The sequence below is a fragment of the Perognathus longimembris genome, chromosome 17, assembly GCF_023159225.1.
Source record: "Perognathus longimembris pacificus isolate PPM17 chromosome 17, ASM2315922v1, whole genome shotgun sequence".
In the NCBI taxonomy this organism is placed as follows: domain Eukaryota; kingdom Metazoa; phylum Chordata; class Mammalia; order Rodentia; family Heteromyidae; genus Perognathus; species Perognathus longimembris.
The window spans coordinates 56,375,065-56,388,962 of record NC_063177.1 but is presented as its reverse complement, the minus strand read 5'-3'; the positions used below and the strand labels follow the sequence as shown (position 1 = coordinate 56,388,962).

Sequence of the window (13,898 nt, the reverse complement as noted above, 5' to 3'; positions counted from 1 at the left end):
CAGTGATCACCTTAGTTGACAAAAGAACTACCTGGCAAAAGTCAGCACCCTTTCAGGAATGGAGGAAATGGAATGGTGGGCATCAAAATGGAGGCCACCCAGGAAAGCCATGAGATGGGGAGATGGGGTATGTTTCCTGAGACCATGCTCCCCACGGGACAAATTCTAGCTAGAGCAAGTAAACGAGCAGGGTAAGGAATGAGACGGAGGTAGTCAAACACAGTTACACATGCCTAAATCCCAGCTACGTGGGGTTAGAGGATCTAACACGGGCTCTGCGCATGCCAGGCCAGCACTGTGCCACCCAGCTGCCCCCAACCCAAACACATTTGTAAAGCATGGCACCCACAGTCCTGAGTGGGCTCCACAGTCAATCAGGACTTCCCTTTTCTTTTTTGCTGGACCTGTGCCTTGAACTCAGGGCCTGGGTGCTGTCTCTGAGCTTCTTTGTGCTCAAAGCTAGCACTCTACCACTTGAGCCACAGTGCTACTTCTGGATTTTTCTGAGTAGTTTATTGGAGATAAGAGTCTCACAGACTTTCCTGCCCAGGCTAACTGACTTTGAACCGCAATCCTCAGATCTCAGCCTCCCAAGTAGCTATGATTACAGGTGTGAGCCACCAATGCCCAGCCAGGACTTTTTAAAATTGAAATTAAGTAACTACATATATTTCACAGTATACATTTTAACCTTCACAATGATGAAAATCAGCATTCTAATCTACAAAGCTTATGAACTCTATGCACTTTAACAATAAAGCCATTCCTTTCAGAGCGGGTGATATGTACACTTCTGTCCCTTTGTTTAGTATCATCTTTTCCCTCTTTCTCTCTCATTCCCTCCTTCCCATCACTACCCCTGAGTTGCTTAATTCACTTTCAATAATGTTCAGTGTAGCTGATGGGTCACTCTGCTGTATTCTTCTCACCTGCTTTCCAATCATTCTGTGCCCTCCTCCCAGCTTCCCTCAGATGTGCACATGAATACACCATACATGAAGTAAAGAACATAGTCATCTAAAAATAAGACAATTTCAGAAGAGGTCCTTATCTTTGGGGTTCTGTTCAGTCTGTAAATAATTGTATGCGCATACGAAGAGGTGCCTGGGTCTTACTATTTGGAGCTTTTCCTCAAGGCTGTCCTCTTTTGGTCTCACTGGATATTGGTATCTTGAATCCTGTTTATTACATCTCATTGCATTTTAAGTCTAACCCCTGAAGATCAGGGAGACCATGCACCATTTGTCTCTTTGTTCATGGCTTATCTTGCTCAACATGCTTTGTTCTAGTTCCATCCATTTCCCTGAGAATGCCATTATTTTATCCTTTCTAATGGCTGTATAAAATTCCAATGTAGGGCTGGGATGTAGCTCAGTGGCAAAGTGCTTGCCTAGCAAGTGCAACATCCTGGGTTCGAGCCCCAGTACCAAAAAAAACAAAAAAATCCATTGTATATAGCTGCCACATTTTTTTAAATCAATTCATCTGTAGCGGGGCATCTGGGTTACTTCCATATCTTGGCTATTGTGAACAGCGCAGCAATGACCATGGATGTGCAGGTGTCCTTGTTGTATCCGGGTCCAAGGAAGACGCCTAGGAGTGGCATGGCAGGGGTGTAGGGAAGGTCTATGTTTAGACCTTTCTGAGGAAGCTCCAGCCTGCTGTCCAGAGTGGGTGTACTAGTTTACACCAGCATTTCTTCTTAAGCATGGCAGGGTGCCTGGTGTAAGCAAGGAAGCCCAGTGTAGTGTCCATCCTATCAACATCAAATGGCTTTCAGAGCAAAAGGCACAGAAGAACAGCATTCTCTACTTCCACTGTCTTTTCTCCAAAGTTTATAAAAACTGGCAAACATAAACAGCCACCATTCTGTGGAGAAGAAGGCTGGTAGCCACACGGGACACTGCACAAGCACAGGCACACTTACAGCCATGCTCACTGCACTGCCATCTAGGAAAGACACAACTGTGTTCATCTCTTCTCTTTCTAAGATGATGTGTCCTCTCCTCTAACTGGAGCCCCAGCTGCCAACCCTCTTCCAGTCCCTGTACCTGCAGTGTCTATGCTTCCTAACAACTTAGTTTTTTGCCCATCCTGGGGCTGAAACTCAGAGCCTGGGCTCTGTCCCTGAGCCTCTCTGTGCTCTAGACTAGCACTCTACCCCTTGAGCCACAGCCCCACTTCTGGCTTTTTCTGTGTATGTCGTACTGAGGAATCAAACCCAGGGCTTCACGCATGCCAGGCAACCACTAAGCCACATCCCAGCCCTGCTTGCTACAACTTAGAAACAAGGATTTCCAAATGTGTAATCCTAGCTACTCAGGAAGCTGAGAGCTGAGGATTGCAATTTGAAGCCAGCCCCAGCAGGAAAATCTGTGACTCTTATCTTGCACCCACACGCCCACCCTCCACACACCATCAAAGGGGGACAGAAGCAGCACCCGCCATGGACCGTGAGCCTCCCTCCTGGCTGGCGCCCAGCGAGGGCGAGTGCTTACCGCTGTTCACCTGGCTGTGCACCGCCGCGGGGATGGGCACCACATGGGTCCCATTCTGCGTGACCGTTTTTATTGGGAGCTGGTGCTGGCCCAGGGGCGCCTGTTGTACGATGGTGACTGTCTGCATGGGGGTGCCTGGCGACGCCTGGATGATCCGGCCCGCGGCGCCCAGCGCGGCAGGGCTGACCGCAGGAACAGGCTCTACTTTCACTGAAACCCAAAACAGACAGCACCCACCAGTGTTAGAGGAATGCCAGGAAAGATCTCACCACTGTAAAACAACACAAAGTATCACCTGAGCCAGGGGCAGGTGGCTCACGACTGTAACCCTAGCTACTCAGGAGGCTGAGATCTGAGGATGGCAGATCGAAGTCAGCCTGGGCAGGAACGTCCATGAGAGTCTTATCTTCAATTAACTGCCAGAAGACGGGAAGTGGTGCTGTGGCTCCAGGTAGTAGAGCACCTAGCCTTAAACAAAAAAGCTCAGGGACAGTGCCTAGGCCCTGAGTTCAAGCCCCACGACTGACAACAAAAAGTACTGCCTCGTTTTAGGACCGGCTATACAATGTTTAAAACCACTTAACACAGAAATCTGGAGATAACGTTTGCTGTCCTAGAATGTGCAAAGCCGGAAGGATCCCATCCCTAGCACCACAGCAAGAAAAAGCAGCACCCTAAAAAGACACCACTACCACCACCACACCCCACACAAAACCGGACCAGGTGGACAGGCCTCACCTCTGCCTTGTTTACCTTTGACTTCTCTGTGGTCTCCGTTCTCTTGCGGCTCTGCCTTGGGAGGGGCCAGCACTGCCGCCTGGGTGACCACAGCTTGTCCAGCAACTGCATACGTATTTGCTGGGGCCAGTGCAGCCACGCTGGTGACCGACCCAGCTGGGATCTGGTGGACAACGTGAACAGTCTGCACGACAGGCGGCTGCGAGGTGGAGGTGGTCACTGGGGTGGCAACAGCGTAGGTGACGGGCTTAATGGCAGGGGGCAGCTGCCGCTGGACGGTGATTAAGACGGGCTGACTGGAAAGAGGCGAGCCTGGCAGAGGAAGATAAGAGCAGGGCTGAGGTGCACACATCCCACTTTCCCCACACTGAACACCCACAAAGGGCACCATGTTTCAGTGGAAACCACAGGAGGGGGCCAGGGCACCAATTCGCCTTACACTTACAGATATTAAGAAAGTGGGGGGCTGGGGATATGGCCTAGTGGCAAGAGTGCTTGCCTCATATACATGAGGCCCTGGGTTCAGTTCTCCAGCACCACATATACAGAAAATAGCCAGAAGTGGCACTGTGGCTCAAGTGGCAGAGTGCTAGCCTTGAGCAAAAAGAAGCCAGGGACAGTGCCCAGGCCCTGAGTGCAAGCCCCAGGACTGGCAAAAAAAAAAAAAAAAAAAAAAAAAAAGAAGAAGGTGGACATTGTAGTAGGTCTGTGAATACCTACACCTAAACTCAGACGCACAGCTTCCCATGGTTCCTCCCTCATGAGCAGGTTCACGCAAGGACCAAGGAGGGGCCATCTGTCTGCACAAGGCCCACATCTAGTGGAAGGGAACCGCCACACTCAAAAGCAGACTTGGGCTGTCCTAACGCCTCTGACCTTTGTGGCTTGAGGGCTTCCACAAAAGAAACACAGTCATCAGGCCGTGCAGGCTGAGAGAGAACCAAGGAAAGGTGACCCCAAGGTCATAAAGCGCTCATCAACAGACAGGCTGACTGCCCTTTGCGAAACTACTTAAAGATGATGATGATAGCCATAATAATAATAATAATAATAATAATAATAATAATAATAATAATAATAATAATAATGTTGCCCTTTCTGGCCTTAGGACTAAAGGAACACAGGTACCAGGCAATACACAAGGCAGGGGGTGAGGGCTACCAGAATTCCAGGTAACCAGAGCTCAGCCATATCAGACTAAAGGGACTGGACACTTTCATGTAACGTACATATACTTTTTTTTTTCTACCAGAACTGGGGCTTGAACCAAGTTCAACCCTGGACCAGAGTCCTTGTGCCCGAGGCTAGGCCTCTCCCACTTGGAGCCACAGCTCCACTTCCAGTTTTTGAGCAGTTAATGGGAGTCTCATAGGGACTCTTCTGCCCAGACTGGCTTTGAACTGCAATCCTCACATCTCAGCCTCATGAGTAACAGGCATGAGCCACAGTGCCTGGCAGCCTGAGCTCTTTTGCTCAAGGCTAGTGCTCTACCACTTGGTGCCCAGCTGTATAACTCCTTAATAACAATAACATAATTTAAAAAGTCCTGGAAATGAATGGACTTAGAAGATAACATGTCAAGTGAGGTAAGTCAGAGTTAAACGCTCAGTTAAATGGTGCATGTTTTCTCTCCTATGCGGAAACTAGATGTAAAATACATGGGAACGTGAAAAATTATATGTTTCTAAACATTCATATACAGAGACCAAAGGAGGATACTCTCAAGAGAGGAACACAAAAGCACAATGTGCATCTGATGATGCAAGATAATACTTATCAAAAGGAACTCCAGGAACAAGAGTGTTTTTTTGGGGAGGCTATTTTTGTTTTCTTTTCCTTTTGTCTTGTTTGTTTATCTACATGTCTTTGAGACGGTGAGGAGGGCACAAAAATGGAGGGACAAAGGGTAAACAAATGTAGCAGTGGTACTCAATAGACACTGTTGAAAATGAACCATACAACTTGGAGATGAGTGGAGATGGGAAGGAAAAACTCTTTATCTGACATATGTAATTCCTTTGTACATCACTTTTACAATAACAAATAAATAAATAAATAATAGAACTCAGGGTGTGGGCGTTTTCCCTAAGCTTTTTTGTTCAAGGCTAGCACCATACCATTTGAGCTGCAGCTCCACTACTGGCTTCTGATGGAGAAGAGAATCTCATGGACTTTTATGCCCAGGTGAGTTTCAAACCATGACCCTCATCTCAGCTTCATCTCAGTAGCTAGGATTACAGATGGGAGCCACTGGCACCTGTCTAGATGTTTACTGAATATTAGGGCTTTGTAAGTAAGCTGCAAAGGTCCACGTATTCATTAAATGGATACTTGCTTTGCTTCTAATCAGAGTCAGTTATGTTTGTCTGTTTTTATAACAGGCATAAGCCGCAGCCAGCATGTTCATGTTTTTAAACATTCACAAAGCCTGCAACAGAACCCTCAGTACTGTGCACCAAGGACCAGATGTGGGACAGGGGCCATTCCTCCTGAGCCCCAAGCCACCACTCCTGCTGCATCTTACCTGGTGCGCTCTGAGCAAACCGTGCCTCCTGGATGACTGCGAGTTTGGGCTGTGAGCCACTTGACTCAGGCTCCAAGGGGGCTGGTGAGCCTTCCCTGGACAGGCTTTCAGGGGTCTGGGCACCACTGGAATGAGCAGACAGCACCCCCGCGTGGTTGGGAGAAGCCGGCGCACTCCTGGGTCACCAAAAGAAGACAGTGGGTTTTACAGCGATGCACTCAGAAAGGCTGCTTCTCTCACCAGGTTCACTTTTCAAGTGTCCCTTGTCCTGGGCCCACACTTGCAGTGTCATGGGTGTGACACTGGGTCAGCCTGTGGACTGGGCTGCACACCCAGACCCTGGGGCTGCAGAGGCTGCAGGGGCTTGACGTGAATGCCAAGCCCATTTCTTCTTTTGGGAAAAACAGAGTATTGATGACATAATTTTTAAAAAAAATCAGGCACATTAATAATGATATTGAATTTAAGCAGCTAAAAGAGAGCCCTGAAGAACAGCTCATGTGCCAAAAGGGAGGAAATCTACCCTGCCATCTCAGCAGCTGAGGGCTCCAAGTCTAAGGAAGCAGCAAGCACGAGGGGTGGTTAAGCTAGCACTCAGCATCCTCTTCCAAACCACAGACATTCACTGAAAGGTCCCGAGTCCTTGGTTTCTGGCGGGAAATTGTGAGTACCAGAGGTGCCGACCAGCCCAGGGACCCTGTGGGCCTGACTACTTACCTAGAGGACAGGGGCCCCAGAGGAGTTCTGAAGCAGGGTACTCCCCGGGGTCGCCGTTTCCGGAATGCCTGTTCCACCAGCTTGCTCTCCGAGGCGGGGTCTATCCTCCAGAAGGAGCCCTTGCCGGGCTCTTCCTGGGATCGCGGCACTTTGATGAAGTAGCGATTCAGAGAGAGATTGTGGCGGATTGAATTCTATGGGACATAAAAATACGGGCTGCTCACGGAAGGCTTAGCTCAGAAATCAAAATGTATACATATGCATGCACGTGTGTGCCCATGCCCCCTCCCCATTCAGGCTATGCACATAAGCTGTACGTGAGAAATATTAAGAAATATCTTCAAATCAGAATAACTGAATCAATGACAATGACTTGATAGGTTATCAAGTCTTTCCATCACATCCTGCCACTATCAGTTTATATTTTGTGATCAAAATAAAAAAAAGACAACTGTTTTGTCTCTGCAATATATTAGCACTAAGAAATCACATTTATTCTATTTTTTTTTAGAACATATGGTTTACTTTTTCTATCTCTTTCAGTTCTAAGGACATATACTATTCCCCATTTTCTTTCCACCACAAGGTTAAAGGGCTTTTCACTAAGAAAGGGTGCTTTGAAGACTTGAAGCAACTTCAAAAAAAAAAATCAATTTAGGCTGGGAATATGGCCCTGGGTTTGATTCCTCAGCACCACATATATAAAAAAAAGCCGGAAGTGGCACAGTGGCTCAAGTGGTAGGATGCTAGCCCTGAGCAAAAAAAGCCAAGGACAATCAATGCTCAGGCCCTGAGTTCAAGACCCAGGACTGACAAAAACCAAACCCAAACACAAAAAATCAATTTAGTCCAAAGTAACATGCAGTCACTCCACAGTTCTATTAAGTCTTTTGACAGCATTATGAATAGTACAAATGTCAGGTTAATATCTTATCCCCATCCTTTTTCTTAGTTTGTGATTACATAAACATGCGAAAGAACAATTACACAGTATTTGACTGAGAAGAAAATGTGAGGTCATCAGATTTGTAAACTGCTTGTCAAAATAACCATAGGTCATTGATTTACTTCCCTGGCTATCTTGTCTATAAAATTAACAGTCAATTACTAGTTAATATATACCTTATAAATAGGTATGTATTGCCTTTGTTTTAAATATAAATATCAAAATCAGCAGAATTGCATTTTGAATAAAACCAAACCACCAGGCCATCATCTTTCTGATTCACTGCTGCAAATTAGCTACTGTAGAGGGATATATACATATATATATAGTTTTCTTCTGATAAAAACTTTCTCTAGGGCTGGGGATATGGCCTAGTGGCAAGAGCGCTTACCTCGTATACATGAAGCCCTCGGTTCGATTCCCCAGCACCACATATACAGAAAATGGCCAGAAGTGGCGCTGTGGCTCAAGGGGCAGAGTGTTAGCCTTGAGCAAAAGGAAGCCAGGGGCAGTGCTCAGGCCCTGAGTCCAAGGCCCAGGACTGCCCCCCCCCCCCGCCAAAAAAAAAAACCAACAATAAAAACTTTCTCTAAATATGTATTTTCCTTCCTTCTGGAAATATTATTTGTTCTCTAGTGCCCTAATAACTTAAGACATAAAAATACCGGTCTCCAGTCAGATGCTGGTGACTCACACCTGTGATTCTAGCTACTCAGGAGGCTGAGATCTGAGGATGGTGGTTCAGAGACAGCCAGACAGGAAAGTCCATGAGATGTTTTTGGTGGTCATGGGGCTTGAACTCAGGGCCTGAGTGGTATCCCTGAGCTCTTTTGCTCTAAGCTAGCACTCTACCACTTTGAGCTCATAGCTCCACTCCTGGTTTTCTGGTAGTTCATTGGAGAAAAGAGTCTCATTAACTTTCCTGACTGGGCTGGCTTTCAGCCTCCTGAGTAGCTAGGATTATAGGCATGAGCCATCAGCACTAGCTCATGAGACTCTTGTCTCCAGTTAATCACCACAAAACCAGAAGTGGTAGAGTACTAATCTTGAACAAGAGCTCAGGGGCAGCACCCAGGCCCTGATCAGGTTCAAGCCCTACAACTGACCAAAAAAGGTCCCCAGGGGCTTAGTGGTAGAGTGCTTGCCTAGTATGCATGAAGCCCTGGGTTTGATTCCTTAGAACCACATAAACAGAAAAAGCTGGAAGTAGTGCTATGGCTCAAGTGGTAGAGTGCTGGCTTAAAGCAAAAGGGAGCCAGGGATAGTGCTCAGGTCCTGAGTTCAACCAGGACTGCCAAAAAGAAAAAAGAAAAAAGAAAAAAAACCTCTCCAAAAATACTATGTACAATATTTATCTAACATATCTAATTATCAGACTTATTTATCTGAGTATCAAGTGTATACTTTTTGTTTTGCTGGTCCTGGGGCTTGAACTCAGGGCCTGGGAGCTGTTCCTAAGCTTCTCTGTGCTCAAGGCTAGTGCTCTACCACTTAAGCCACAGACAGCACCACTTCTGGCCTTTTCTGTTTATGTGATACTGAGGAATGAAACATAGGGCTTCAAGCATGCTAGTCAAGCACTCTACCACTAAGTCACATTCTCAGGCCAGGTGTGTACTCTTGAACTCTGATAATAGGCTTTTTTCAGTATCAATTTGACTGAAAGGTTAAAATACTTAAAAATGTCAAATATAGTCACTGAAATGGACTAAAAAAAAACAAACAAAACCAAACGCCATGTGTAGACTTGGCTCCTTTCCTCAAAGTATCTTGTTACGTATGGACAAATACTCTCAATTTGGAAAAACGATGCTACCTGAAACTGCAGGAACATGTTCTTCCCCTGACTGTGTGGCCCCCTTACAGCTGCCTCGCCAGCCCCAGGCAGGAAGGAGCTCAGGGCTCAGGACTCTCACCCGGTCCCTGGCATGAGGCCACCACCAGGGTGCTCCGGAGCCCCTGGAAGACTCTGCGGCAGCCCCAGCCGAGCACTCAGAGGGCTCCCATCCGTACCCCGCACACGGAGCCACTGCCAGCCCCGATGAGTCTTTGTGGACCCCTGGGCATGCGAGGAAGGAAAGGAGGTGCTCTCAGAGCTCACAGTGGGAATGTGGAAGGTGTATCACGTCTATGCATAAGCTTTTCACTTTTCCAGTGTAGTTGACGTCTCTGTGTGTCTGGGAAATATGACAGAAGGAAAAAAATCCCATCTTTATACATAATTATTCAGACCACCTCATTTTATATAGCAACTTCCTCTACAAATTAACCCAATAATTATTCCATGAGCGGACCCTGTGAAATCCTTAAACTAAGAAACAGCTATGGACCCTAAGAACTTGAGATGAGAGTAACAGAGCCCTGAACTGCACCCTCTTTGAGACACAGCTGGGCTGGGGCTGGCGGGAGCCCATGGATCGCTGCATGGAGAACCCTAAGTGGATTGTTCAAAAAAGGATGTGGCTCCGGATGTTGCCGGAGATGAGGAGGGTTAGGATTTGACGCCGGTCATGGCATCTGAACAAACAAGCTAAAGGAAGTGGTGATACCTATCATCCCATCACATGGGATTCACAGTAGAAAGATGGTAGTCTGAGGCCAGTCCTGGACAAACACATGAGACCCTACCTGAAAAATCTTTTTTTTTTTAATTTGGGGGGTGGGGGGTGTCTGTTGCATGACTTAAATGGTAGTGTGCCTTTCTACCAAGCTCTAGAAAGGAAGAAAAAGCAGATGAGGCATTTATTTGGTGCAGGCCATGGATAAAGAAACGGGGACATGGGCTGGGGATATGGCCTAGTGGCAAGAGTGCCTGCCTCGGATACACGAGGCCCTGGGTTCGATTCCCCAGCACCACATATACAGAAAACGGCCAGAAGCGGCGCTGTGGCTCAAGTGGCAGAGTGCTAGCCTTGAGCGGGAAGAAGCCAGGGACAGTGCTCAGGCCCTGAGTCCAAGGCCCAGGACTGGCCAAAAAAAAAAAAAAAAAAAAAAAAGAAACGGGGACATGAACAGAGGCCTCTTACACTAACTGGGGGCCAGGAGGTCTTCCATGTCCACAGACAAGCTCCAGTCAAGAGAGATGCTGTTAATCTTATAGACCTTGATCTAGACAGAAGAGACCTGTTCAACAGAGCAGCACTGAATTTGCAGCCCATCTGTAATCCCCTGCCTCAGGCAGGCTGCAAAGTCACCTCCAGTCGCTAATAGGAAATCTGCACGCAACTAAGACCACATCCCAGATGACTGTGGCCCACGTTTCCTGCCAGGGAGAGAACCAACCCGAGAGGCCCCAACTCAGGCCCCCGGAGACAGAGGCAGTGCTGGCCTTGTTCTTTTACCCTCAGCAACAAAACTTTGTACTGCTCAGGGAAACACATGGAAACACAACCAGACATACTCAAGCTTTTCAGAAATGCTCATTTTCAGCTGGACACGGGCGGCTCACATCTGTAGTACTATCTACTCAGGGGCTGAGATCTAAGAATTCCAGTTCTAAGCCTGACTGGACAGACAAATCTAACTAGCAAAAGCCAGAAGCAGTGGTAATGAATAAGCATGAGGCCCTGAGTACCAGCACACACACTCAAAAGCCCTGCTGGTATTTCACACCATCAGAACTTTGCATGGAAAAGCTGCACTTATAGGAATGGAGCCTCACATATTTATATTCTAGGATTGGTCCATGGGGAATTTCCTTGACAACCAGGTCCACCAAAACCTGGGTTTAAACTGTTTGTTATTTAAAAAAACTAATACACACACATTTCCTTGTTTAAGCACAACCCTTCTTTTTCAGTGTTGACTTTAAGTATAACCCTTCTTTTTAGTGCTGATAGAACTCAAGGCTGTTGCATTTACTATTGAGATTAAAATACAATGAACACAGCTGGAATTCACTGCACTGTGAGGAGCCCCTGCCATGGGACTGGGATATGGAGTTGTTTTCCAAACCTAGTGTTTCCTGCTAACTAAGAAATGCAGGAGGCACGCCTGTAATCCTAGCTACTCAGGAGGCTGAGATCTGAGGACTGTGGTTCAAAGCCAGCCAGGGCAGGAAAGTTCGTGAAACTCTTAGCTTCAATTAACCACCAGAAAACCGGAAGTGGTGCTGTGGTTCAAAGTGGTAGAGCACCAGCCTTCAGCAAAAGGAGCTCAGGAAACAGTGCCCAGACTCTGAGTTCAAGCCCCATGACCAAGAAAGGGAGGGAGGGAGGGAGGGAGGAAGGAAAGACATGCAGGAGGTTGCCAGGGAGGGGGGTGGCAGGGTGGAGGTGCTTCCAGAAAGGGGAAGGCATCAGGAGAGAAGGGGTACTAAGGGTTGGTAGGTAGACTACTGTTTTTATTATAACATGTTTACAAACCTGCACTTAAAGATCTTTCCTTTAATAAATAAAACTACAGAGCACATTATTAAGCTATAGTAAAGTTCATCAGCACTTTTTTTTGGTCCTGGGACTTGAACTCAAGACCTGGGTGCTGTCCCTGAGCATTTTTGCTCAAGACTAGCGATCTACTACTTGAGCCACAGCTCCACTTCCAGCTTTTTGTTGGTTAATTGGAGATAAGGATCTCATAGTTTCTGCCTGGGCTGGATCTGAAAAGTGATCCTCACTTAGATCTCAGCCTCCTGATTAGCTAGGGTTACAGTGTAAGCCACTGGTGCTTGGCTAGCTTTTTTTTTTTGGGGGGGGGGGTGGTGGGCACCAGGATTTGAACCTAGGATCTTACCTAGCTTGCTTATTCAGTCAGTGTCTCAGCCCACTTTCTGCTGGCTATACTGGAGATGGAGTCTTAGGGACTTTTCTCTTTGTGATGACTCCAAACCACAGCTTCTGGGTTTCAGCCTCATTAGTGCCTACGGTTACAGGAATGAGCCACCAGTGCCTGGCTTCAATAGCATGTTCACCCAACCCTCTACTCGGGCCCTGAACCTTGAATTCAGGCCTGAGCACTGTCTCTGAGCTTTTTGGCTCAAGGTTAGTGCTACCACTTGAACCACAACTCCACTTTCCAGCTTTTGATGGCTAACTGGAGATGAGCCTCATGGTCTTCTGTGCCAGGGCTGGCTTTGAACTGTGATCCTTAGATCCTAGTCTCCTGAGTAGTAAAGGATTACAGGAGTGAAACACTGGTGTCTGGCTTCAACAACAGATTTTTTTTTTTTTTTTTTTTTGGCCAGTCCTGGGCCTTGGACTCAGGGCCTGAGCACTGTCCCTGGCTTCTTCCCGCTCAAGGCTAGCACTCTGCCACTTGAGCCACAGCGCCGCTTCTGGCCGTTTTCTGTATATGTGGTGCTGGGGAATCGAACCTAGGGCCTCGTGTATCCGAGGCAGGCACTCTTGCCACTAGGCTATATCCCCAGCCCAACAACAGATTTTTTAAAGAACTGTTTACTAGAGTTTTCACGTGTCCTGCCTTAGATACATGAAATGAACTTCAGTGAACAAACACCCCCAATAACCTGTGCTTCCACACCATGGAGACACACACATCTCCAAGATATTCCAGGCCGTTCTCCCCAGATCCCCAGTTCCCCTGGCTGTGCAAAGCAGGGCACCTCAGGCTGCAGAAGTCTGGCTTAGCAAGTCTCTCTCCTCTCACTGATTTTCAAACCTGCATCTGAGTTAGCAAAATGAACATCCTAATTGCCAGACACTGAGCAGCACCTGCAAGACACAGAAACACCAAGTGCGTTTACCTGCCAGCCCTTGTCTGCTGTCCTGTAGTAGGGGTAGTTTTTAGTGATGTGTGTATAGATTCCATTTAGGGTGAGTTGTTTATCAGGAGCCATTGTAATTGCTTGTACTATCAATTGTGCATAGGAGTAAGGTGGCTTTGAATCATCCTGTATTAAAAAAAAAAGTACTAAAGTTAGCATAATCTTTTTACTGAAATTCAGTATTACTGCTTTACGTCTTCTCTAAAAATATATTATAAAGTAATATAAGTTTGAAAACTTGGAATAAGCAAATGGGAAGAGGAAAAAATTAAAAAAATAAAAAAGAAAGATGGAGAGATGAAGGGCAAATAATTTCAAAATACAGTGCAGGGGCTGGGAACATGGCTTAGCGGTAAAGTGCTTGCCTAGCATGCATGAAGCCCTGGGTTTGATTCCTCAACAGCCCATAAACAGAAAAAGCCACTCAAGACAAGGCCAGTGACGACTACAAAACATTTACCTTTGGACTGTCTCCACCTGAAGCTTCCTTTTCATTTTCTGGCTGTGAGCTGTCAGCTATTAAATTGAGGTCAGATGGTATCACGCGGCCCATTTTGTACCCTGAAGACCCTGCTCCCCGGGGGCTGGATGGGCAGGAGTTCGCAGCGCTGGGGAAGAGGAAGAAAGATCACTCCTTTAGTCTACTGTGAAACATAGATTGTACTGTGATTTTTCTGTGTGTGTGCCAGCCTGGGGTTTGAACTCAGGTGCTGTCACTGAGAGTTATTGCTCAAGTCTTGCGCTTTACCACTT

The 13,898-nt window shown here is 46.9% G+C and overlaps 1 protein-coding gene across 5 annotated transcripts in view; it reads right to left on the bottom strand.

The window, feature by feature from the left end:
- Foxk2 (forkhead box K2) overlaps positions 1 to 13,898 on the bottom strand; it is a 42,086-nt gene that overhangs the window by 3,025 nt on the left and 25,163 nt on the right. For 2 of the 5 annotated variants that reach the window (XM_048366564.1, XM_048366563.1), the window contains exons 3-8: positions 13,606 to 13,753; positions 13,125 to 13,271; positions 6,478 to 6,671; positions 5,761 to 5,936; positions 3,237 to 3,548; positions 2,499 to 2,708 (exon numbers count right to left, since the gene is read on the bottom strand). In XM_048366564.1, the coding sequence (XP_048222521.1) occupies positions 2,499 to 2,708; positions 3,237 to 3,548; positions 5,761 to 5,936; positions 6,478 to 6,671; positions 13,125 to 13,271; positions 13,606 to 13,753 (1,187 nt within the window). The remainder of the gene's footprint in view (positions 1 to 2,498; positions 2,709 to 3,236; positions 3,549 to 5,760; positions 5,937 to 6,477; positions 6,672 to 13,124; positions 13,272 to 13,605; positions 13,754 to 13,898) is intronic. The other 3 variants (XM_048366565.1, XM_048366566.1, XM_048366567.1) reach the window with 3 other exon arrangements.